The sequence below is a fragment of the Corythoichthys intestinalis genome, chromosome 12 (genome assembly GCF_030265065.1).
Source record: "Corythoichthys intestinalis isolate RoL2023-P3 chromosome 12, ASM3026506v1, whole genome shotgun sequence".
Taxonomy (NCBI): domain Eukaryota; kingdom Metazoa; phylum Chordata; class Actinopteri; order Syngnathiformes; family Syngnathidae; genus Corythoichthys; species Corythoichthys intestinalis.
The window spans coordinates 49,209,528-49,237,029 of record NC_080406.1 but is presented as its reverse complement, the minus strand read 5'-3'; the positions used below and the strand labels follow the sequence as shown (position 1 = coordinate 49,237,029).

Below are 27,502 nucleotides of genomic sequence, written 5' to 3'. Positions count from 1 at the left end.
CAATGAGGCAAAATAACATGCCTTTTCTCTCAAATATATTGTTATAATTATTTTTTTCAGATGTACTGTAATTATTTTCTGTATAAAAATTAATTTGGTGTTCAAAAAGTCTTTTTTCAAACTTCGAGTCTTGAAAAAGAGGGGGTCGTCTTATAATCAGGGCAGTCTTATACTCGGGCCAATACGGTAATAGATGCACTGCAAATGTAATAATTATATAAATGAGATATATATGAAAGAATACAATGATTTGTACATGTATACACGCATATATCTTCACATTTTTAAATAAAAAATACTATTTATTTATTCAATTTTAATTGAAAAAAAACAAATCTGTAATGGACTGTGGGCCCAAAAGTTTTAAGTGCGAAGTAGCGAGGGATCACTGTTTATTTACTTACATACATACAGAGATCTGAGCCAATATTCAAAGAAAGAACCAGAAAATTCATTGACTGCTCAGTTTTATTCAAACCTGTGCAGAATGGAAAAAACATGCAATAAAATTAACCGCACTGTAAACAGAAGCTGAACAAGCTCAAAAACTCCAAGACTTAGTTTAATGGCGGATTGCAAGCAACTATCAGGTGCATACCACCACCTACTGTACAAGAGTGCGGTGATTTTTAATTGGTTAACATCTTGCTCACCTGTTCACCCTATTCAGAGGTGTACTTATTGATGATTTATAGACAAATTATACTATTTACAGTGGCGGCAGAGCGTGTGTGTTGGGGGGGGGGTGCGAAACTCTCACGTCTTCCGTGCTGGGATGGGGGGATGGGGATTTGTGTTAGTGTTTGACCCTAATAAACAAACATGTACGTTTACTGAATGGTGAAAATACATCTTACTTGGTACATATACAGTTCAGTTTGTTCACTATAGTTCCCTGTGTGTTTGGTTTTGAGGTCTCGGGCCCAAAGTTCTTGTGCTCATCTGTGCTCAGTTCATCCACTGGTATATCTTTGCTCTTGACTCCATTTTCACATTGAGCCCTGTTTTGTTTCTCCCTCTCGAGGGCCTTCTCCATCTCAGTGTAGTAGTCAAGGGCCTTCCGCACTGGGTCAATGATGTGTTGCTGCAGGAATCAAACCATTAAAAAATGCCAAAATTCTACCAAAATAACATTGCTGTCACAGATTCCTTAAAACCAATTGATTAGGGTTTGTTCAATGTTTGCAATGTCACTTCAATTATATTACCTCAAGGCAGGGAAAGAGGTTTGCCAGCTCTACAAAGAGTGGTAAAAGCACAAATCTGATGAAGCCAGTTTGGGATGAGGGTTTGGTTATCTTGTCCCGATCCATGAAAGGGGTGACAGGAAGACCCTCTAGCTTCTCTACATCACTCTGAGGACCACACAGAATCATTTCAACTTAAACCTTTGATCGAGATGGCAAGATCCAGACTTTGTTAAGTCCAACTTTCACAGTAACATTTACAGGACATCTGTAATTCTTGTATGGTCAATACAGACCCAAAGATTTTGATGTGCAAAATTTTCCCAGAATGCAGAACAAGTCTCAAACCTGGTTGTAGAATTCCTGTAAAAGACAATCCAGCCAGGGCTCTGCCACTTCCATAGGCCGTGCCTCATTTGAGATGTCACTCACTTTGATCAGAATCATCATGAGCTACAGGAAAAAGAAATTCTAAACATATGCTGTACAGAGCAAAGGTCATTACGATTCAGTAGAACTAAAAAATGCATAACAGGTTGCGTTGTTTTGATTTTGGTGTACATGGCAACAGTGTTTTGAAATTTGAAAACTTTAAACAAACCATTGTGCTATCCTATACATCTAACAACTGGACGGTGAAAACTGATGACATGCAATTACACATTTAAAAATGCAGGCTATTGTAGGGTAAAGGTAGACCTTTTTCACAGCATTTTTTTTTTTTTTTGCGACAATATTTTGCTATGAATGTCTCTCCAGATTAAGCGCATCTCACTCCAAATGTACTGCAGTTAGTTATCAAAGTACAATAAAGTGGAAGTAAATCTCTTACCACATCTCTGTGGTCTTTGCTGTTGAAGTCAAATGAAGACAGAATGGACTTGAACTTGTTCAGGATCTCATTGTGTCTTGTCATATCAGTAGCCAGAATGCATCTACAGTTAAATATATTACGTTGTTGTAGCAGCGTATTTTCCGCACTATAAGGTGCATCGGAGTATAAGATGAATGAATTCAATGAATGGCGTATTTTAAAACGGTTTCTTATATAGGGAGCACAGCATTATAAGGCGCAGTAGTAGTGGTTGGGGTTGCATGATGCATCCACTAGATGGAGCTGCACTAAAGGGTAAATGTCATGCCATGAGTAACCAATATTGATCCATATACAGGGTGACCCCCCCCCCCCCCCCCAATCCAAAAAGTGGAACTTTTTACAATCCAATAAAGCCAAGAGTGATGGAAGAAAAATATTTTATTTATAGTAATTGAAATCTTAAAATATGAATAATATAAGGAATTTTCACTTTTTAACAAATTATGTTCTTTAAATGGCGTCCTACTGTGCAATGCATTCTTTTTTTTTTTTTTTTTTTTTTTTTTTTAAGTGGGCAACAGCAGATTTCAAGAATGCATTCACGCAGGAGGACGCCATTTAATGGACATAATTTTAAAATGAAAATTCCATAATTGTTTCTTACATGGCATGTTTCAAGGTTTCAATTAATAACAGCATGACAGCACATTCTCCTTCCGCTCCCATATCAACAACATCACCAGATCAGCCTACTTCGACCTTCGCAATATTTCTTGACTCCTTCCTTCTCTCACCCGTCATACCGCTTCCACTCTTGTCTGTAGTCTAGTCACTTTCCGGCTCGATTACTGTAACTCACTGCTCTTCGGTCTCCCAAATAAGCCCCTCCAGAAACTCCAAAACTCAGCAGCACGCCTCATCACTCGGACCCCCGCCGCACACCACATCACCCCCATCCTCCATCAACTTCACTGGCTCCCAGTCAAACAAAGAATCAACTTCAAGAACTTCAAGATGTCATTACCTTTAAAGCACTCCATGGCCTGGCCCCTTCCTACTTATGCAATCGCCTCTGTATTAACCGTCCCTCCGTTCACTTTGCTCCTCCTCTATCCTCCACCTTTCGGACCCCAGTGTCCGTCTCGCCACCTTCGGTTCCAGAGCTTTTATTCACTGTGCCCCGAAGCTCTGGAACTCCCTACCCCTTGATCTTCGCAATATATCTACCCTCTCACTATTAAAATCCAGACTCAAAACACATTTACACTGTCTTACCCACCATGATCCTTATCCTGGTTTTATCTTGACCTCTTAAAATTTTATTTACTTTTATCCTGCTTTTAATCTAATTTCATGATTGTTTTATTATTGTTATAGAGCTACAGTGGGGCAAATAGGTATTTAGTCAACCATTAATTATGCAAGTTCTCCCACTTGAAAATATTAGAGGGCCTGTAATTGTCAACATGGGTAAACCTCAACCATGAGAGACAGAAAGTGGAAGAAACCCAGAAAATCACATTGTTTGATTTTTAAAGAATTTATTTGCAAATCATGGTGGAAAATAAGTATTTGCTCAATACCAAAAGTTCATCTCAATACTTTCTTATGTACCCTTTGTTGGCAATAACGGAGGCCAAACGTTTTCTGTAACTCTTCACAAGCATTTCACACACTGTTCCTGGTATTTTGGCCCATTCCTCCATGCAGATCTCCGCTAGAGCAGTGATGTTTTGGGGCTGTCGTTGGGCAACACAGTGATGTTTTGGTGCTGTCTGGGCAACACGGACTTTCAACTCCCTCCACAGATTTTCTGTGGAGTTGAGATCTGGACACTGGCTAGGCCACTCCAGGACTTTGAAATGCTTCTTACGAAGCCACTCCTTTGTTGCCCTGGCTGTGTGCATGGGATCATTATCATGCTGACAGACCCAGCTACGTCTCATCTTCAATGCCATTGCTGATGGAAGGAGATTTTCACTCAAAATCTCTCGATACATGGCCCCATTCATTCTTTCCTTTACACAGATCAGTCGTCCTGGTCCCTTTGCAGAAGAACAGCCTCAAAGCATGATGTTTCCACCCCCATGCTTCACAGTGGGTATGGTGTTCTTCGGATGCAATTCAGTATTCTTTCTCCTCCAAACACGAGAACCTGTGTTTCTACCAAAAAATTCTATTTTGGTTTCATCTGACCATAACACATTCTCCCAGTCCTCTTGTGGTTCATCCAAATGCTCTCTAGCGCACCGCAGACGGGCCTGGACGTGTACTGGCTTCAGCAGGGGGACACGTCTGGAAGTGCAGGATTTGAGTCCTTTGCAGCGCATTGTGTTACTTATAGTAGCCTTTGTTACAGTGGTCCCAGCTCTCTGTAGGTCATTCACTAGGTCCCCCCGTGTGGTTCTGGGTTTTTTGCTCACCGTTCTTATCATTTTGACGCCACGGGGTGAGATCTTGCATTGAGCCCTAGATCGAGGGAGATTATCAGTGGTGTTGTATGTCTTCCATTTTCTTATAATTGCTCCCACAGTTGATCTCCTTACACCAAGCATTTTACCTATTACAGATTCAGTCTTCCCAGCCTGGTGCAGGTCTACAATTTTGTCTCTGGTGTCCTTCGACAGCTCTTTGGTCTTGGCCATAGTGAAGTTTGGAGTGTGACTGACTGAGGTTGTGGACAGGTGACTTTTATACCGATAATGAGTTAAAACAGAGTGGAGCCTCGTTAGACGAAGTTAGACCTCTTTGACAGCCAGAAATCTTGCATGTTTGTAGGTGACCAAATACTTATTTTCCACTCTAATTTGGAAATAAATTCATTAAAACTGAAACAATGTGATTTTGTTTTGTTTTTTCCACATTCTGTCTCTTATGGTTGAGGTTTACCCATGTTGACAATTACAGGCCTCTCTAATCTTTTCAAGTAGGAGAACTTGCTGACAAGGACTCACTAAGGACCCAAATGCACGACTGTTCCGTTTAAACAAAAAAGGTTTATTTTCAGTTCATGGGAGTTCAAAAGGACAACGAAAAATCACAGCACTTGCTGGACACCAAAAATCCTAGCAAAGTCAACAAAGGAACAAAAAGGGCATTTGAACCCAACATAAATCTTAGTCAAGAAAAAGGCTTACATGAGCTGGTAACATGGAACATGGCAGGATACAAGACGAACCGACACAGGGCAAGGTTAGGTGCAGACTATATATACACAATGGATCACAGGTGGAAATGATCAGCCTGATTGGGAAGAGCAGGAAGTAAAGTTGGGAACCAGGCTGAATGCCACTACCAAAATAAAAGCAGCACCAACAAAACAAAAAAAAAAACACTAACATGACTTCCGAGACATGACAGTACCCCCCCTTCTAGGGGCGACTCCAGACGACCCACGAGTCCGCTGTGCCTCAAAGTCCTTGATAAGGTCCTTATCCTCGATGAAACTCGCAGGAATCCAAGATCTCTCCTCCGGTCCATACCCCTCCCAGTCCACCAGGTACTGACGACCACGTTTCCTCACATCCAGAAGCCGCCGGACAGTATAGACCAGACCCCCGTCCAGCATGCGAGGTGGTGGCGGTGGCTTGACAGGTGGGACGAGGGAACTCTCCTTGACCGGTTTAATCTGGGAGACGTGGAAGGTGGGGTGAACCCGGAGAGACCTGGGAAGATGGAGACGCACAGAGACAGGGTTAATGACTTTGGCCATTGGGTAAGGGCCCACAAATCTTGGCGCCAACTTCCGGGAAGCCACCCGAAGGGGTAGGTCCTTGGCACACAACCAAACCCTCTGCCCCGTCATGTAGCCTGGAGCGGGGCAACGACGACGATCCGCCACCCTTTTCATTCGTGCAGCACTGCGGGTGAGAACCTTCCGTGTTGCAGCCCAGATTCTATGGCAGCGTCGAACAAGGGCATGAGCTGAAGGAACCACCACCGCTCTTTCCCCCTCAGGAAACAGAGGAGGCTGGTAGCCGTAGACACACTGGAAAGGGGACAGTCCTGTCGCTGTGGTAGGAAGGGTGTTGTGTGCAAACTCCACCCAGGTAAGGTGAGTACTCCACGAGGCAGGGTTCTGGGATACGAGACAGCGTACTTTGGCTGAGGTCAGGGCATGGAGCGGTGCAGCCACAGAGCTGAAATTCCTGATGAAGCGCCTGTAAAAATGTGCAAATCCCAAGAATTGTTGGACCTGCTTTTTGCTAGTAGGTGTTGGCCAATTAACCACCGCACTGATCTTGGCAGGGTCCATCTTTGTCTGCTCTTGTTCAATGATGAAACTGAGAAAGGAGATTGTGGTGACGTGGAATTCGCATTTCTCAGCCTTAACAAACAACTTATTTTGTAAAAGTCTCTGCAATACCAGTCGAACTTGTTGAATGTGGGTCTCCTCGTCTGGGGAAAAAGTCAGAATGTCATCTAGGTACACAAAAACGAAGATGTTCAGGAAATCTCTCAAGACATCGTTGACTAGTCCCTGGAATACCGCTGGAGCATTCGTCAGCCCAAAAGGCATAACGAGGTACTCGTAGTGTCCTTTAGGTGTGTTGAAGCCCGTTTTCCATTCATCCCCCTCACGAATTCTCACCAGGTGGTAGGCATTGCGCAAGTCCAACTTTGTGAAAATCTTGGCACCCTGCAAAAGATCGAATGCTTCATTCATGAGCGGAAGGGGGTACCGGTTCTTTAATGTGATGTTGTTTAATTGACTGTAGTCAATGCATGGACGTAGTGTTCCATCTTTCTTCTGTACAAAGAAGAAGCCTGCCCCCGCTGGCGAAGATGAGGGCCGGATGAGTCTGCCTTTAGAGAAGACGTGATGTATTCGTTCATGGCCTCTCTCTCAGGTCCAGAGATGGCGTAGATACGCCCCTTGGGGATGAGTGCACCCGGCTGGAGCTCAATGGCACAGTCACAGGGTCTGTGGGGAGGAAGAGAAGTGGCCTTGGCCTTGTTAAACACTTCTTTTAAATCAAGATAGCAGTCAGGAACTTTGGACAGATCAGGGTAAAGGTCTTGATTAACAATGGTGTCAGTTGATTCTTTAACATTCTTGAAACAGTCTTCCCTGCACCGTTCCCCCCACTCTAGTACCGCACCCAGCTTCCAGTCCATGTGAGGGTTATGTTTAACAAGCCAGGGAAAACCCAGGATGAGAGGGTATTGTGCAGAATGGAAAAGATGGAACCGGATTTCCTCAGAATGCCCGTCTGTTTTTTTCAAGGTTATGGGTTCGGAAACATGAGTCACACTAAACAAGTGCTTGCCATCGAGCGCTCGGGCGTCAAGGGGTTGATTCAAGGCCTCGCTTTGTAGGCCCAATCCATTAGGCTTTCATCAGCCCCTGAATCAATCATGACACCAACGGATTTGTTACGGCCCTGGAAGTGCAATGTTGCCTGCGTCACGGTGCGTGCGGGGTGGGCAGAAACACGTGAAGGGCTCACCGAAGCTTTTCTCCTGCTTGTTGGATCTGCTTTTGCTGAGCAGGTCGCTAGGAAGTGTCCCGCTTCAACGCAGTAGAAACAGCGTCTCTCCACTAAGCGGCGATGACGTTCCTCTGGAGACAGCTTTGCCCCTCCCAGTTGCATGGGTTCACATGGGCCGCTTGAGGGTGCGGGTCTACCAGAAGGGAGGGATACTGCTTGTGGGATTCGGGTCGGCTGAACGTGGGAGCGCCCCCATGGAGGAAACGGCAACGGTATTTTCTGGTTTTTGTCTCTGATTCTGTCATGAATTCTGCTGTCAATCCGGGAGGCCATGGCAACTACAGAATCCAAGTCAGAGGGAAGGTCTAGAGGAGCAAGGTGATCCTTGATGGCATCAGAAAGCCCATGCAAAAAGGCATCTAGTAGGGCCATGTCGTTCCACCCGCTATCAGCAGCTAGAGTCCGGAACTCAATAGCGTAGTCAGAAACCCTGCGTTGACCTTGTTTCAGTCCAACCAACGCACGGGCCGCCTCCCTTCCAGGGGTGGTATGATCAAAATTTTTCTTCAGGGTCTGACTGAAGAGCTGAAACGAGTGGCAAATATCGGACTTACGTGCCCACTCGGCAGTGGCCCAGGCCGCGGCTCTGCCAGTCATGTGAGAAATCATGAAGGCCACTTTGGATTGTTCAGTTTGGTACATGACAGGTTGGTGATTGAAATGTAGTTCACATTGCACTAGGAAAGGTCTGCAGTCACCGGAAGCCCCGGAGAACTTTTCCGGAGCAGCCAGACAGATTGAAATGGGGTTTTCAGGGATTACTGGTGATGAAGGGGTGGCAGCAGCAGATGACGAACTGGGAGTTGGACCACTCCCTGTGGTCAACAACCGTTGGAGTTGGTCTGAAAAAATGCTTAATTGCCGGGTGATCGAAGCCTGGAAATCACTCTGTTGGCTGTGAAGCTCCCTGATCCCCTGGTTGACAGCACACAGCTGTTCTTCATGTTGTTGTAAACGACCGCCTTGGTGCCGCAATGCGGACTTGAGCTGTTCAGAATCGGCTGGGTCCATACTGGTCGGTTCGTTCTGACAAGGACTCACCAAGGACCCAAATGCACGACTGTTCCGTTTAAACAAAAAAGGTTTATTTTCAGTTCATGGGAGTTAAAAAGGACAACGAAAAATCACAGCACTTGCTGGACACCAAAAATCTTAGCAAAGTCAACAAAGTAACAAAAAGGGCATTTGAACCCAACATAAATCTTAGTCAAGAAAAAGGCTTACATGAGCTTACATGAGCTGGTAACATGGAACATGGCAGGATACAAGACGAACCGACACAGGGCAAGGTTAGGTGCAGACTATATATACAATGGATCACAGGTGGAAATGATCAGCCTGATTGGGAAGAGCAGGAAGTAAAGTTGGGAACCAGGCTGAATGCCACTACCAAAATAAAAGCAGCACCAACAAAACAAAAAAAAAACACTAACGTGACTTCCGAGACATGACACTTGCACAATTGGTGGTTGACTAAATACTTATTTGCCCCACTGTATTGTGTTCCCATCTTTCTTGTACAGCGTTTTGCGTGTCTTGAAAAGCACTCTAGGAATAAAATGTGTTATTATTATAATAATTATTAATTTAAATAATAGTTTTTGTGTTCCATCACTCTTGGGTTTATTGGATTGTTAAAAATTTGTTTTTGGGTCACCTTGTCATTTTTGTCATTGTAGCAGCTTTATGTATCCACTAGATGAGGGGCCGGGAACCTTTTGGCTGAGAGAGCCATGAACATCACATATTTTTACATTCAATTCCGTCTGAGCCATACAGTACGTTTAAAACTAAAAATACAAGTAACGTGTGCATTTTATGTAATTTCAACACTTTTAAAGTACAATAAGTCTCTGAATTCTTTTTAATAATATTGTTATGCCATTGCTTATCAATTGATAAGTATTTCTTACCATTAATGTGATTTCTGGTGCTGCATGGTTTTGCTGATGGCTTTGTAGTCTGGTTGATACTTGGTGAGGTTAAGCTTCATGCAGGCGTTGAGAAACTCCCTGAGAAATCCTGTTTTTCCCCACCATACACGGAGCCCCATCAATTCACACCGAAACAAGTTTATCCATCGGAAGATGTTTTTCTTTAGCGAACTCATGGAAGGACCTTAATAAATCATGTCCTCTTGTTGTCCCTTTTATAGTCAAAACCTTGCAATCATTCTGAACTGGGATAAATTTACCTCTGTTGACTCATCCAAAGCAATTGAAAAAAATGGTGCCGCAGTTATGTCGTTCACTTGCGTTGCCTCAATTTGATTTGACGTCATGACGGTACGATTGTGAACAGTTCTTGCCAACAGAGTTATGTCTTTTATCCGTTTAATTATCTAGTCTATCTATTTAATAATAATAATAATGAACTTTATCACAATATGCTAATTATTTTTAGAAGGACCAGTAAAAGGCGCACTGTTGGGTTTTAAGAAAATGGAAGGCTTTTAGGTGCGCCTTATAGTGCGGAAAATACGGTATATCTGAATATGGACAGTAAGAGGAAATGTTCACATGTAGTGAGCCACCCCAAAAAATATCTCACTTAATAATGCCTTCTCTTATCCGTTTGTACTGGTCCAGAGACACATTTCTGAAGATGTTGCTTTCTGTCTAGATAAACACACACACAAGCAAAACGTGATTTCAGTGTTCCAGCTTTGATAATTAATCGCTTTATTTCACCACTTAAAACATGTTTTGTTTCAGGATATTCTGTCTCGCTTTATTTCAGTGTTGAAGAATTGTACCTTTTCTAGTATATCAAAAGCAACAGCGCAGTGGTGGTTTTCTAAAGGAGAGATGTCATTGTAGCGGAGGGCAAGTTCTGTCCGAGCATTTATCTGTAACAAACACATATAGTGAATTCAAATTTTCAGTTGCAACTGAGATTGCAGAAAATGAGGAGCATGTTGTTTTACCTGGTAGGCATTATTATAGCCAGTGTGGTCAAGGTCATGGCAAACTGCAGAGGTCAGCATGATAAGCAAATCAATGCTGTCAATTTTATTTCTCAGGTCAGTCAACCAGATTAAACCATACATCTGTGAAAGAGAAGACACATTTTGCTGTTTTCCTAGCTGTGAAAATGTTTATAGTAGAGTGGTACCTCTAGATACGGATTTAATTCCTATTAGGCACAGCACTAAAATGGTGGTATCGCTATCGGCGCCCTATTTGTTGGTACTCGTCAATTTACCGGTCCAGTATTATAACACTTGACCGCAGCCTTCTTTCTCCTGACGCTCACTACACTTCGTTGTTGTGTGATCACTTTGCATGCCAAGCAGCTATCGCCATTGACCTGCTCCAAACCAATGAGAGCGGGCCAATAGCTGCTCTTAACCAATACCGGGGCAGCTTTTTCATATGGAGGAAAAACAAACAAACTGGGAGAAGAAAATGTTGACGATCTGGAAATATTTCAGCATCGAAAGATCTCCGACGAGTACAACGGCTGCATGCAAGATTTCAGAGGTGGAGTTTAATCGGCCAGTTTCAATACCTCAAACCTGATAAAACATTTGAAGACGAAACATGTGAACGAACACAAAGAGTGTGCGGCTGCAACAGCAGGACTGCTATCCACAGGAAGGGGACTGGACCAGAGCAACAATCCTACAAGTCTACATTACAGTATTGTCTTTTACTGAAACAAATGCTACAGTAATTTGAGACCTGTTTCAAAAGTAGGATTGCCACCTTTCAGAAATAGAAATAAGGGACGCGCACCCTTGCTCCCAAAGGCGTACAGTCGACGAAAAAAAAGGGGACATCCCTAAAACTCCTAAAATGCATCGAAATGTATCCATTTATATATATTCCGTATTGGTTCAATACGGGACGCAACTTTTAATTTCCAATTCGGAACGATTCCTTATTTCAAAGGACGGGTGGCACTGGCAAGCCTATTCAAAAGTGCTGTAGAAGTAAGCAAAGTAAGCGAGGCTAAGTGGCTAAGTGTGTGTGTATCAGAAAGAGTCTCACTCATTCGCTGTTTGCATTCGTGCGTAGTTATAGATGGAGTTGAGTTATGTTGCTGCTGGTGCACAAAGAGGGAGGCTAATAGAGAGACAGGATGCTGTGGTCAGTTATCATTACTTATTATGATTTCGTGATAGTTGCACTGTTTAGCCTTTGAGAGGCAAAACTCAAGGTTTAAAAAAGTTTATTCAGTTCATTCATTGTATTTTTACTTTCTTACTCTTGGGCTAGTATTATATGTGTTTTAATTTCACGAATTTAGCAGTATTTTGGCCTTTGTGAGCCAAAGGTTTATTTAACTATTGTCACCCATAACAGGTATTCAATAAAAACTTCTACTGGATTCACTTTGTATTAGTCTTTTTCCTGTTTCACAATGGTAAGCAACAGCCTGACAAAGCCACGATAGCAATGATTTCACATCCAAGTATGTAGCTCTTCATTTATTCATTGGTATGCGGGAGGAGCAACTTAGTTTGTCTCCTCGTGCCCTGTGATTGGCTGGCAACCAATTCAGGGCGTACCCCGCCTACTTCCCATCGTTAGCTGGGTTTGGCTCCAGCACCCGACGACCCTTGTGAGGACAAGCCGCACGAAAAATGACTGAATGAATGTTTATGAATGAATTTCATTTTTTGTCTGATGATATTCGTCATTAAAGTTGGGAAATTATGGTGAAAAAAAAGAATTTGAAAGGGAGGCAAATACTTTTTCATTACGTTATAAAACATGTAAAATGTTCAAATAACTACATGATTTGAGTCAGTTGTGACAAGGTGACACCCACTCACCATCTGTGTGACACAGAAGCAATGCTTGAAGTTGTGGAAAGGAATGTTGTTGTATCTGCGGTACACTTCAAACAGGAACTGTTGTAATACTTCAGGTTCAATATTGTAGGTAGTGATAAAATCTAGGTCCGTGTACATGACTTGAAGGAGGACCATTATCTCTGCATCCTCCCATTGCCTACGCTCACACAAAAAGAGAAATCAAACAATCACTGAAAGGCATTGGTTGTGTTACGTTTGGACACACTCAGAATGCCCTAACCTTTTCATGTGACTATATGTAGAGACTACTGACAACACTTACAGGTGGTGTCCCATTGTCATTGGTAAACTGTCCACAAAAATCATAGAGCAAGCAGAGGTGTATAGTAACGCTTTACATTTACGCCATTAAATTTACTTAAGTAACTTTTAGAAAATTGTACTTCCAAGAGTAGTTTTACTAAGCAATACTTTTTACTTTTACTTGAGTAGATTTGTGAAGAAGAAACGGTACTCTTACTCCGCTACTTTGGGCTCCACTAGTCCTTACATTTTTCCTCTTAATTCTACATATTAGATTTTACTTCTTTTTTTTTGCCAGAGACGTCAACAGTGGCTCAACCAGTTTCACCAATGAGACGTCGCGACAATAATCACATGACTCCATTATACCATCAGACTCAAGCTTGCCGTCTATGATCATGCTTGCCTGTTCAATCACGTGGTGTCTTTATAGCACCGTAAAAAATTAAGTATTTGACACCGTCAACATGGCTTGAAAACGCAGATTTTAATCTCTCTCCCCGTTTTTATTTGGCACCGATTGACCACGGAAAACAGGAGATATGATTCTTTTAGTTTCATCATAGGAAATATGTTTTATCCACTAGAAAGCACTCATGCACTTTGGATGAGTAATGCTTAATTTCTGTAGATTATTTTCTCTTACCGGAATGCAATTTTTTTTTTTTTTTTTGTATTTTATTTGGCTTAATGTTGTTATGTAACATGTCATAGTACAGCATAATAATGACAGTTCATATAGATAACTGTGCTGAGAAAAAAATACCATTGTTTAAAAAAAAACTTCTTAAGCAGTTACTCACAACTGCTATATTTGAGTAATATTCATTTGAGTAATATTATTTTGAAGTAATGCGACTTTAGTAGACTTCTCAGGAAGGCTGTTGTAGCGAACCTTCCAAGCGAACCTAATAAAATTTTTATCCAAAATACTCCTAAATCGGCAAAATCTTGACTTGAATCTATCTTTAAATGATGAAACAGTTTTAAAACTTTCACATGTCGAAAGTAGACAGAAGGCAAATGATGGAATAACAGGAGCAATTTTAACAACTTCAACGGTTGATTCACAACATTAAATTAATTGAATGTAGTTTAAAGCTGCTGATACAGAATGGGGACTTGAGTATTTTATTTACTGTTTTGAACTGTTAACTTGTTAGTGAAACAGAAGTTTATATAAGCCTGAGAGGATTTTTGTACATTTTTTGTAACTAATGTATGAAAGCAGCTAATAGCTATGGGGTTGCATCAATAATCGATTTATAATTAAATCGTAGCCTCTGAATCGTAATCGAATCGTTAAGTGCCCCAAGATTCCCACCTCTAATACCGACATACTAACACTCAACTATATATCCTATTTAAAAATACACAACTTACATTAAGCTGGCAAAGAGGTCAACAAATTCTGCTTCATTATTGTCAATAGTAGCTGTCAGGGAAATTCAACTTTGAACTCCAAGACAAGTGTTACCTCGATAGCTCGATTAGAGAAATGAATACGACCCCAACCATGGATTGCTTTGCTTCGAAGGCTTTGTGAACAAGAGCTCTCGGGTACAAAATGATGTGATTCAGCTGGGAGCTGTGATCACCCAGAGTACGAAGAAGTACAATAGAGGCTGGACATTTATACTGTTGAAAGGGCGGTGCCGAAGCCCATCGTGAAACCAAACTTACTAAGAAACGAAGCTCATTATCTCACAAACCTGGGAATTTTTCCATACAAAAACATCTTTGAGCTGAGACCTTAAGCGCTGCTCCCGGCTAGAACGATGATAAGAAACCACAGAAACTCTTGTATTCATACAGGGCATATTGAAAAACATAGGAACATAACAGTCCGTATTTGGGCATATTGTGATACAGTCTACAATCGTCAAGGCCATGGGAAGGCACACTCAAACAGATTAACAATGACCCTCTATGCTTCAATGTTCTCATGCAAGCATAACAAAAGCATACAAAATATAATGTAAAAGGGTTGTGTTTTAAGCATGAATAAAATTCTCTCACAGTAGCAGCCACCATTTTATTTTGTTCACATCTTTGATCATTGATGTGCTTTTATCGAATTAGTGAGATTATTTTGCCAAATTGTCTTTTTTCCCCCAGCTATTGTAGTTGGTTTTTCTTCAACCATATTCTCATTGATTTGCAGCTGATTATCAAAATTAAATATGGGACAGTCACAACACTTAGCTCTGGTTGCCGGTTGGCGACATCTGGGTGGGTGGGTTTATTGATTATTTGGTGTGTGGTTACCAAGCATTCACCGATTAGAACCCATTAGAGGGGGCGCACTCAAAATAAAAGAGATTGTTTTGAAGCACTCACTTTTAATCACTTGAGCCTACCGACCGGCTCTGTCTATTTCTTCTGCACGTTGGCATCAACGACCATACTGTAAGCTTGCTATTCAGTCCACAGTTATCCAAAGCATTACGCTAAGTATTGTTTTAAACCATGACAAATGTATACATTTAAATACTGTGTTCTAAAACTATGATAGCCAAATCCAAGCCGTTTAGAAGCTACTTTATATGAAGTCAACCTTCATGAAATAGGCCTGAAGAAATGCTGAATATTTTCTCCCAAAACAAATAGAAGTCATGCATAAACTTGTTTGAGTTCGTCTGATTTTGAGAGCTTTACACATGAATACAGTCAGCTCCTGGGTGTGTAGTAGGACTGGGCGATATGGCCTTATGTACTTATCACGGTTAATTGAGCAGATTTACCTCAATAACGATAAATGTTGAGAAATTTGCCCAAGTGGACTGTTATATAATTTGAAAATCTCAATAAAATCATGAAATACAAATTAACTGTTTCTCGCTGATTTATTCACCAGCTTTCAATTACATTACTTAACATTGTGCATTCAATGTAGACATTAAGTATATTAAAATATCTCAGAAACAATAAGCATTCCAGTATAAACATTTAAAAGGGCTTGTACGACTTGAACAACGTACAACATTGTAAATATTGCTATGGCAAAAATGTCATTGTAACACAAATGACTTACAGCAAGAGGGGCTTGAACAGTGCACTTCAAACAGAAGACCGAGTATCAGACAACTTATTGTTAATGGCTGCTGTGACATGATCAATCAACACAAGTGTTTACTTCAAGATTTCAGTTTTTTTTCCCAGAGCATTTTCTGAAATACATGCACCCCCTCCCCTACACAGACACACAGAAACACACATTGCTGTAACTCCTATGCCAATGAAACATTTACGATTTTATGATTGCAGTAATGATACAGAATAAAGCAAGCACATACAGAAAAATAGCTGTGGCCATTAAACGGTCATAATGGAAGCAACACTATTGGATTATACTTTATGCTGAATGCTGAACTGATCCATTGTAAATTGTACCGTCATAAAAGCTATCAGAGAAATCAGACACACACACAAAGATACAAAATAACGTGACATACTGATTGCTAGGTGCAGTGCCCAAAGCACTGCTCCCGCATCCACTATTTATGAAATGGACCATCAAACTGATGTAGGTGGGTCGTCATCCTTCTCGAATCCAAAATACTTCCAGACAACCAGCGCCGACCACACTATAAGCGTCGACTTAAGCCTGAGTTATGCTTCTCCATTGCGGTGACGGCGTAGCGACGACGGCGTCAATGTGCATTCGATAGTTCTGCGGCAAGGGAACACGTTGCTCTGTAATTCACCGCAAAGCCACTAGAGGGGTGTGGCATTGTGTTTGTACTGTTTTGGGGGACTCTTGTCGACTTCCTCTAGTTTTCTTCCAGTTACACAACTGTTAAGGCCTCCGCCCCTCCCTCCTGAGGCCCGACCCACCTTGGGCAGGTGGACATGTTTTTATCTGATTATAGGTTGGGACGTCTGACGTGTGGAGCAGCCATAGGTGCGGGCAATGACAATCAGCCATCTTTAAAAGCCAGTGGACGCCACCACCTGATCGCCTGATCAACTCGTCTGGGGCCTTCCGTCAGTTGCATCTCGCTTTTTGATGCATCATTTTTGATGACTGGTTTTTGACTATTTTTGCTCTTGCCCCAGGGTTTGTCTTATGCGCTCCGATTACCGGACCTTACGCCTGGCTCCTTCCGAGCCTCATCATCACCCCTTGGCTAAACCACTCCGAGCCAAACATCACACGCCTTCTGCCTTTGCTCTTCCATCATTGACATTCATATCGTGTTTGCCAATAAATTACTGTTCCCCACAACCCCCTGTCTGCTTTGGGATCCCTCTCTGCTCACACACCCTGACACACAACAATGCCAACGGAGATGGGACACTTGATTGTGGATCTTCAGCTCATCAACATTGAAAAACAAATGTTGATCATGCAAATGTTGAGGCTCAGGCACGCAGAAGATGGTTGCGGAGGTGGTCTTTCCGACTGTTAATGCTGCACAGAGACTGGCAGTTACATTACAAATTCTAGCATCGGGGGGTGGAAGCCAGCAATCTGCGTTGTCCAGCGTTTTGTCCGATTTCTTTGCCGTGTCCTACAACCAGCCAGTGGGAAGCCATTCCAGAATTCTGGCGGCTATGGAACTTCCCAAACTGCATTGGAAGCTTTGATGGTAAACACGTTATCATAAAAGCACCAAGGCACTCTGAATCAGTGATGATGTATTTATAGTGTGTGAACTGTCTGTTGTTGAAAATTAAACATCAAAACAACTCTTTTGACACCAAACCTGTGCTTTATTCTTCATATACTTGAAGTGTAAAATGTAAATAAGTCACAGACTTACAGCAAACATATGTACACAAATAATAAAGTGCACCAACAAAAAATACGACATAAAGTTATAAAAAGCTGGCAGTGTTTGACCGACTGTCATCGCTTCGCGTGATCATTCGCATCCGAAAACACATATACTTGTCTCCGAGGACTGTCTCTCGGATTTTTTATGCCATCGCTGACCTCCAGCCCTGGATTTTCAGCTATCTCCTTCCACGAATTGCTTGCCAATTGGCAATCTTTATTATGTCTTGACGAGACATTGTAGAGGTTGTCGTACTTGCAGACCTCTTCAATGATACTGTCGTTGGCTTGGTCCATTTTTGCGTGTAGCGCAAAAATATTTGAAAATGGCGGTGATTTCGCGCTGAACTGAAAACAATTCTAAACGGACCAATCACAGTCCATTTGCGTCACGTCACCACACGTTGACATGAAGCCCAGTCAGATTCTGATGAGGTGCATGTGAGGGTCGTAAATTGGTTCTGCCTTGACGCAGGACGTAGGTCTGCCGCAGGAGCATAACTCAGCCTTAACGCAATACTCGAAATGCCTGTGACCTGGATACCGGTAGCTGTTTCACTTTTATCCGACTCCATCACGTTCACTTGTAGCGTTAACGTACCGGTTGATAGCGACGTGCTTCTGTTTGTTTGATTTTCTGATAGCCACGTCACTTCACACGTAAGCACACTGGCTGCACTCTCTCAATGGGGAATGAGCATAGCCGAACAACACAAAGCCAAAGCAGGCTGAAAAGAATTTTGCGTTTCATAAAAAAAAAAAAAAAAAAAATTCACCGACATGGTCAAAATTATGTCGGTCGTCATGAACCATCTCGGTAAAGGTAAATTTTCAGTAAACCGCCCAGCTCTATTGTGTAGTAATCACCAATATGGCTGAAACTTGCATAAAGAGAAGACTTGAAATCCTCTCAGCGCCCGTTTTAAACCTGCTCATTTGAAGAGAGGTTTGAAATGCAAAAAAAAACAATTGACGAACTGCATCGATGTCAAACTATAACCAGGATGCACACATTTGAACAAATGCAATGCATGTGACAGTATTATGGACAAATCTGAATTTTCAGAAATCAAAATGCCCAACCAGCTGAAATTTGCGAACGCCATCTAAAAAGTCTTATTAGCTATTGTTGCACATTCAATTCCCCACTGTGTAAAATAAATAGTCTCTATCACTGTACTCATTATTTGTTTTGCTTAAAAACGCTTTGAACAATGAAACTGAACCTCAGTGAATGCAGTGCACATTGCATCCTATTTCAAACACAAGTGTTGGTTGAGCCCCTCATGAGCCTTTTGATACGTGAGCCCGCTGCAGGCCTATTGATATTGAGATGAGTATGCTGACCTGATGAAACGAATGAGGGGCCACGTCTTTTTCAGAAAGACACGAACAACATGTAAGCCCCCCGGCTTACATGTTATGCGTGACAGTCATTAGCAAACAGCCTTACATCATTGTTAACACACCGTGGAACTGAATCTAAACCTACCAGTTGTCAAATGTTGGGGTCTTTAAATACTGCCTCACTTCCTCTGATACCTCCAGAGAGCTGTGAGGGTGACACCATATAATAGTTAATGATTAGATATTTTTTATTTGTTACAAAAGGTAACTTTGGTAAAGATTGTTTTCAGTTATACATGCCTCATTTTTAGGAAAGTTTCGCGCACACGATCGCATTCCTCTTTTGTTTTGCGCAATGTTCTCTTGTGGTAGAATGGAGAAGGTTTTTGTGCTCCCTCCGACAAGTCCTTGAATAACCCAAGCCAGCTAAGATGCTCCACACTCTAAAATGAATTAGTTCAAGATGTTAGCAAAAACACAGCAGACTAATAAACAGAAAAACATAATTCTACTCCAGAGCAGCATGTACTGTACTCATCGTCAAAGGTCACTTTTGTATCACTTTTGAGAAGAAGTTCAGGAGCCAATATGTAAATATGTCAGGAAACTGGTATGAAAAAGTGTCTGAACCTTTTGGAATTGCTCACATTTCTGCATAAAAACACCATCAAATGTGATCTGATCTTTGTCAAAATCACACACAGATGAAAATACAGTGTCTGCTTTAACTAAAACCACCCAAACATTTATATGTTTTCATATTTTAACGAGGATACCATACAAAAAATGACAGAATGGGAAAAATAAGTAAGTGAACCCTCTGCCTAAGGAGAATTAAAGAGCAATTGAAACCAATTTTTACCAAACATTTTAAGTCAGGTGTGTGCCCAATCACTGATGAGTGCTTTAAAGCTGCCCTGCCCACTATAAAACACACACCTAGTAAGAAATGTCTTGATGAGAAGCATTGTCTGATGTGCATCATGGCTCGGTCAAAAGAACTGTCTGAAGACCTGCCATCAAGGATTGTTGATTTGTATAAAGCTGGGAAAGATTACAAAACCATCTCTAAAAGTCTGAATGTTCATCATTCGACAGTCAGAGAAGTTGTCTACAAATGGAGAGAGTTTGGCACTGTTGCTTCTCTCCCAGGGAGTGGCCGTCCACCAAAGATGATGGCAAGAGTTCAGCGCAGAATACTAAGAGGCAAAAAAGAAGCCTAGAGTGTCTGCTAAAGACTTACAGAAATCAGTGGCACAGTCCGATATCTCTGTGCACACATCAAGTACTACTATAAGTAAAACTATGGCCAAGAATGGTGTTCATGGGAGGACTGCACGGAGGAAGCCACTGCTGTCTAAAAAAGCATTGTTGCTCGTTTAATGTTCGCAAAAAGGCACTTGGAACCTCCACAGAAGGTTTGGCAAAGTATTTTGTGGCCTGATGAAACCAAAGTTGAATTATTTGGGAGTAACGCACAACGTCATGTGTGGAGGTAAAATGGAACAGCTCACCAACATCAACACCCTATCCCCACCGTGAAGCATAGTGGAGGGAGCATCATGATTTGGGGCTGTTTTGCTGCCTCGGGGCCTGGACAACTCTCAATCAGTAATGTAAGATTGAATTCAAACGTTTATCAGGATGTTTTGCAGGAAAACTTGAGGTCGTCTGTCGGACAGTTGAAGCTAAAAAGAGGATGGATGCTGCAACAAGATAATGATCCAAAACACAGAGTAAATCAACTTCAGAATGGTTTCAGAAGAACAAAATACACGTTCTGGAGTGGCCAAGTCAAAGTCCAGACTTGAACCCCATTGAGATGCTGTGGCATGACCTAAAGACAGTGATTCATGCCAGACATCCCAGGAATCTGACTGATATACAGCAGTTTTGTAGAGAAGAATGGGCCAAAATTAGTCCTGATCGATGTGCCAGACAGATCTGCAGCTACAGGAAGCGTCTGGTTGAAGTTATTGCTGCCCACGCCGGGGGGTGGGGGCACAAAATAATAAATGTGATGGTTCACTTACTTATTTTTCCCCTTTCTATCATTGTTTGCATACTATCCTCATTAAAATATGAAAACCTTTAAATGTTTGGGTGGGTTTTAGTTAAAGCAGACACTGTTTTCTCATCTGTGTGATTTTGACAGAGATCAGATCACATTTGATGGTGATTTTATGCAGAAATGTGAGAAATTCCAAAAGATTCCGATACTTTTTCATACCACTGTATCATAAACTGATGCTTTTTATCATCATGTAAATTATTTGAAAAATCCATTTGCAGTATTTATTACAGTTTGTAGGTCAAGGGTGTCTTTGATGCATGAACCTCAAGTTTCTCCCGGAATGCATCAACTTGCTTCTTCATTTCGTAGATGATTGTAGGTGTATTTGTTGCTTCAATAAGGATTTTCTTTTCCAGGCCTTGAAGTCTGAGGTAACGACATAATTGCCAATACACACATAATTGGCTGCTTAATATTCAGGATCATACAATTATGAAACAGAATAGCGTAATTTTCGGACTATAAGCCGCTACTTTTTTCCCCTCAGTTTGAATCTTGCGACTTATAGCCCAGTGTGGCTTATTTGTTGATTTATTAGGTTAATGGGTAACATTTCATTTGATGGTGGCGTCATAAGACTGCCAAAGACTGTCATAATTATGACATGACACTATCATGAACATTAATGAATGCTTATGACCGATGTCATTAAGTGTCATCCGGCAAATTATGTCACTAACTCCATTTATGTCTAGCTCAGATCTTTTACAGCCATTCAAAGTGAGATCATTTGCCGGATGCCACAAAATGAAATCTGCCATAAGCATTCATTAATGTTCATGGCAGTGTCATGTCATAATTATGATGGTCTTATGGCGCCACTGTCAAATAAGTTATTACCAAATGCCATAACTTGTAATTAATGAAACAACTGGAACAGTAACTGAAGAAATAGTTAGCACAGAACATGAATTTTACTTGTTATTGTACTTGTCTGTATCACTGCAATGCATGCTAGGAGGCATGTTGGATGACTGCAGTGTTTACAGCAGGTGGCACTAGAGGTTGACTTTCTCCCCCAAATGAGAAGTGATGGCCAAATTAAGCTTCTTGAAGCAATGAAGCTTTGCAGCCAATTGGTTTAAAGCTTCATGGTGGTTCATTTGTTCTAATGACAGTTTTATGAAGCCGCTGTCAAATAAAGTGTTACTGGTTATCTTTTCGTGTAAATATCCCATAATACAGTGAGGACAGCTGCATCTTATAGTCCAGTGAGGCTTATCTATGAAAAAATGCCATTTTAATGTCATATTTGGTGGGTGGCGGCTTATACTCAGGTGCGCCTTATAGTCCGAAAATTACGGTAATTGAAAAAACAAGTTTTCCTAACTACCTTTTCTCCATTAATGAGAGGTCGATTCCTAGTGCACCAGCAAGCTCCACACCTTTTTTTGGACACAAACAGTGAATCTCAAATTTTTTGCATGTGATGTAAACATCCTGCTTTTTGTTGTTGTTGAAAACAAGATACCTAATGGCTCACTGTTGCAGCCAGAGGCCACCACCTCCAATTTGTAGCACGAGTTTGGATTGTTAGTCTCCAGATTTGGTGAGATGTTGATAATGTTGCCTTTGGGATTGTAAAGTTTAAGTATGTCATGTGGTCCTGCTTCAGCTGCAGACCGGAACAGATCTGCAAAGATTGCTTCAGTTTTTGCTATAGGATAGCTGAGGTCTATTAATGAGTTAACAGGTTAGACAGTTTAGGCCTGCTCGACTAGAAATAAAACAAATTAATAATCTTTGAAAACTAAAGAAGTGAACATACTGACTGAAGAGCTGTCAGTGACAGCTGCATGCTGTTCTAATGTCAGCAGACCTCTATTGCATCTAATTTTTTCTTTTCATTACCAAATCATTGTTCTGTGAGTTATGTGATGCGCAATGAGCTTTACACATCACCTCTCACTTTGCTTTCACATCATGTTGGATACTGGAAAGTTTATGATCTCAAATAAAATCAGGCCACTCATTTTAAGAACTGCATATTTAGAACTGATGAATTTCAGCAATTATCGAAGTAAGATGGAAAATTGATTTTATATAAGCAATAATACTTTGGTCATTCACAAGACAAGTAATGAATTACCTCTTACCTTTGACATCCTGAGCTGGACAATTTACCGGAAATTCGGCTCGCTCTGGTCTCCCGTTCACTGTGAAGTAAATAATTTTTGTTGCCATGTCATTCATTTAGAGTCACTTTCGTCTCTGTGTGTACTGTGGATCCGAATTAAGCATCTGATTCAACTCTGGCTGAAACAATAATCCACCTCTATTTATTGTTCTTCCATTTTCCTCTGCTCCGCCTTCCTTCCTCGATTGGACAGTGTTTCCTGAAGACCAGGGGTGAAAGTGGCGAGAATTTCTTGCCGGAACTCCCATGGCTGCAGCGCCCCCGTGACCTTCGTGAGCTTAAGTGGCTCAGAAAATGAATGAATTAATTAATAGGTTTCATACATGCATTAGGCTGCTGCATTATACTGGAACAAGGCATAAATGAGAAACTTATTTCCATTCAAAATTGTATTTTGTCACTGAAAATTTCATCGAAAACGCCATCTAATTTTTGTATTTCCTCAAATTTAAAAGTAAAACCTCTATTTTAACTATTCAAGAACATAGTATGTACTTTAAAATAGAAGATAATACACTGTAAACACTGGCATTTTTTAAAAAATAATAAAGATAGAAGTAAAATACATTTTTTTTTACAAAAAAAAAGTGTAAATGACTTATATTATGCACAGTGAAATGGAATATACAGTATTTCGAAGACAACGCAAACACTTTTTTTCAAATCATAAAGAAATAAATAACTAGCCTTACATAAATGGACAAAAATAAGTGCACTTTAACATGGAAGGTGTTCTGAACCACCCAAATAAAACAAAATAAAATAATACAAAACAAACTTAATCAACTAGTTTCTCTTAAATATCTGATCAATTTTCCGTTGCATTGCATCTTTAATTCAACAAGTTTTTTTTTGTTTGTTTGTTAAGGATATAGCTTAAGCCAACCATAAGAGACACCCCTGGCCACCCCCTGGGGGCGCCACTGATTAGAGACAGCCCCAAAACATCTCTGCTCTAGAAGAGATCTGCATGGAGGAATGGGCCAAAATACCAGCAACAGTGTGTGACAAGCTTGTGAAGAGTTACAGAAAACGTTTGGCCTCCGTTATTGCCAACAAAGGGTACATAACAAAGTATTGAGATGAACTTTTGGTATTGACCGAATACTTATTTTCCACCATGATTTGCAAATAAATTCTTTAAAAATCAAACATTGTGATTTTCAGTTTTTTTCCCCACATTCTGTCTCTCATGGTTGAGGTTTACCCATGTTGACAATGACAGGCCTCTCTAATATTTTCAAGTGGGAGAAATTGCACAATTAGTGGTTGACTAAATACTTATTTGCCCCACTGTAAATGAACAAACATAAGTGCAAAGTGCACATTGACAGCCAAGATGTTCTGAACCTCCCCATCAGAGCAAATAAAACTAAATATGATACATGCATATTTGAACCAATCAGAGCTAACCATCTCTTGCCTGGCACGGCCACACTGTTCTCCCTGTATTTTTCAAACACTGTGAGAATAGTCTGGGACCCAGCCCATTAACGGCTTCTCGAGCAAGCACAAAATCAAAATCACAAAACCGTCTAAACAGATTTGTTTATTTGTGTGACGTGCTCTTAACGAGTAACGTCACTGTTCCGCGTCGAAAGTCGTCTCCACAACAACACAGATGGCGAACTGGAGAGTTGAGAATATGTTCCAATCCACGGTAAAATCAGTTTTAAATTAAAAAACACATCGACACAAGTCATTGACAACAGTCTGTCTCGCGCTAGCCATGTTGAATAAACTCCGCTCTCCTCATATGTCTACTCCCGCGTGCAAGTCTCTCGTCGATTTACTAACGTCACGTCCGCCCGTCGCTGATTGGTCCACTCCTCTGTCTGTTTGCTGTGGCTTGCTCCACCCTGGGAATTTGATCCGCCGGACGGTCGCCAGACTCAATCGCTGGAACAACGGTGAGTCTGGTATACCAGGCTAAACTATCTCTGCCTATCACATGTCAGTATGTCAGCCAATTGAACGGATAAATTAGTCCAGGCATTTTGCTTTGCAGCGTGCATTCGCACATTGACATGGCTCATCATAGTCAGACTCGGATAACTGCAGCAGCTGGGGAAACCTCCATGCCGTCCGTGGAATAAAATAAATAATAAATATTGGTGGAAACAGATTACATAAGCACTTTATTATGCTTGTTGTTAACACTTGTGTATGTGTAAATCTGATGTTGGTAGATTGTTTTTTTTCGTGGAGATGAAAAACTTGGGTGGCAGCTTAGTAGAGGTGTGCAAAATTTCCGATTCTTAGATTATTCGCGATTCGGCCGTGGAAGATTCGAGAACCATTCACAAACATCCAAATTCCGAATATTGAAATATGCCAAGTAAAGCGGAAGTACAACACACTCAGCGCGCCACGCGGTCAATGAGGAACGGAGCGAGAGTAGCTAAACATCATGCTTCTCATTACCCGGCCCCTCAGGTAATGCCAATGCTCAACTCACGGCTCTAGCTTAACTCATGCCACAAGATAAAAAAAAAAAAACACAACAACATACCTGACTGCTGCCGAAAAGCTGCTACAAAGTACATCCATATAATGTTACGGTAGATATCATTTATATAGGACTAGATGCAATATAGATTCGGTAGCGTTAGCAGCACTCCTACAAAAAGTTAGATGCGGGCGTTAGTAAACGGCCGCCATCTTAAAGCAGTACACTTCCCTGCAAGGCTGTTGTAGCGAACCTTCCAAGCAAACCTAATTAACTTTTTATCTAAAATACTCCTAAATCGGTAAAATACTGACTTGAATCTATCTTTAAAATAGTTTTACAACTTTCACATTTCGAAAGTAGACAAAAGGGAAATTATGGAATAACGGGAGCAATTTTAACAACTTTAACGGTTGATTCACAACATTAAATTAATTGAATGTAGTTTAAAGCTGCTGATACAGAATGGGGACTGGAGTTTTTTATTTACTGTTATTTTTGTATATTTGTTTACTGCTATATGTTAACTTGATACTGAAATAGTAGTTTGGTTTAGCCTGAGGGTATTTTTGAACGATTTTGGAACTAATGTACAAAACATTAAAAAAAAAAATTAAAACATTAAAAAAAAAGGAGGGGGGTGCATCAATAATCGTTTTATAATCGAATCGGAGCCTCTGAATTGTAATCGTAATCGAATCGTTAGGTGCCCAAAGATTCCCAGCTCTACAGCTTAGCATTAAAAAAAAAAAAAAAGCGTTTTGACAGTTGCCGTCATACTTTTGGAATCAAAGCACCGTGTACCAGAACAGCACTCCGGCCATGAACCTTATACCGCAACTGCGTTCCGGCCCTGAATCTTATACCTGAACTGCGTTCCTGACCGTTCTGGCCCACTTTCACCCCTGCGTATTTCGATGAATGATCTGCATTTTGAGATTATTTGACTCTGTTAAATCTGTTAATATCATTTTTATAGGCATGCTAAGCAGGCACTATTGACCCGCGGTAGCTTAGCCACTCTGGAGCCCTGAAACTAACTGACAAACTGCATGGAATTAGTTGAAACCAACTCCACTGACTAATCTTTTACTTCAGTAAAGCTTTTCTTTGATACTTGTAATTTTACTTATCTATTTTTTGGGCCCTGTATCTCTACTTTTATGTAAGTTAAAAAAAAAAAAATTGAGTACTGTAATTTTCGGACTATAAGGCGCACCTGACTATAAGCCATCACCCCCCACGAAAATGGCATTTGTTCATAGATAAGCCACACTGGACTATAAACTGAAGCTGTCCTCACTGTATTATGGGATATTTCCACCAAAAGATATTATTCGGTAAAACTTTATTTGACAGTGGCTTCATAAGACTGTTATAAGACCAAATGAACCACCATGAAGGGTTGAACTAATTGGCTGCAAAGCTTCATTGCTTCAAGAAGCTTCATTTGGCCATCACTGCTCCCGTGGAGGAGACAGTCAACCTCTGCTGCCACCTGCTGTCAACACTGTCGTCCAACATGCCACCTAGCATACATTGCTTCACTACAGCTGTAAATAACAATCAAAATTCATGTTCTGTGCTAATTATTTCTTCAGTTCCTGTTGTAGTTGTTTCATAAATTGCAATTTATGATATTTGGTAACACTTCATTTGACAGTGGCGCCATAAAACTGTCATAAGCCCATCATAAGTATGACACGACATTGCCACGATGATTAATTAATGTTTATGACAGATGCCATTTTGAGTCATCCAACAAATTATCTCTTTTAAATGGATGTAATCGATCCGAGCTGGACATAAATAGAGTTAGTGACAAGTAAAAGTTGACTTTTAGAACCAAAACATAGTGTTGTAATTTGTTGTCGAAAATAATTTTTCCATTTGTAGCAAAAGTAACGTGTGTTGTGGAAAAAACAAGCACGAGTGTTCCCAGCATACTACGGGCAGAAGGCTGTGAGCGGATGCCCTCTACTGGCTAACTCATTACCTGCAGGCAACAACTAAAACAACTACTTGACTGGCGCCTTGATAGAGCTTCGGCCTGTAAAAAATTGTAGATAAACATATAGCAATGTTTGATAACATGTGATCGCAAAAATCGCCTATAAAGAGTCACAAGTTCTGATCGTTCATTCACAGACACAT

At 41.0% G+C, this 27,502-nt stretch overlaps 1 protein-coding gene across 1 annotated transcript; it reads right to left on the bottom strand.

The window, feature by feature from the left end:
• Nucleotides 1-579: 579 nt before the first annotated feature.
• On the bottom strand, nt 580-22,983 carry si:dkey-219c10.4 (high affinity cGMP-specific 3',5'-cyclic phosphodiesterase 9A). Its single transcript, XM_057852971.1, has 14 exons — nt 22,859-22,983; nt 22,234-22,395; nt 22,096-22,147; nt 21,026-21,128; nt 18,989-19,131; nt 18,834-18,893; nt 12,277-12,454; nt 10,423-10,545; nt 10,252-10,344; nt 10,047-10,114; nt 2,020-2,122; nt 1,536-1,640; nt 1,209-1,355; nt 580-1,084 (listed from the first exon to the last, which is right to left on the bottom strand). Exons 1-14 carry the CDS (start codon nt 22,953-22,955, stop codon nt 854-856), a joined length of 1,665 nt encoding a protein of 554 aa, XP_057708954.1. The 5' UTR covers nt 22,956-22,983; the 3' UTR covers nt 580-853.
• Between the last annotated feature and the right edge of the window lie 4,519 nt (nt 22,984-27,502).

Coding starts and splice junctions, on each gene's coding strand:
- si:dkey-219c10.4 (XM_057852971.1), bottom strand. CDS start 22,955: ATGAATGACATGGCAACAAAAATTATTTACTTCACAGTGAACGGGAGA. Junction 22,396..22,858: donor TCCAGCTCAGGATGTCAAAG/GTAAGAGGTAAT, acceptor CAATCTTTGCAG/ATCTGTTCCGGTCTGCAGCT. Junction 1,641..2,019: donor GCAAAGACCACAGAGATGTG/GTAAGAGATTTA, acceptor TTTTTCCTGTAG/CTCATGATGATTCTGATCAA.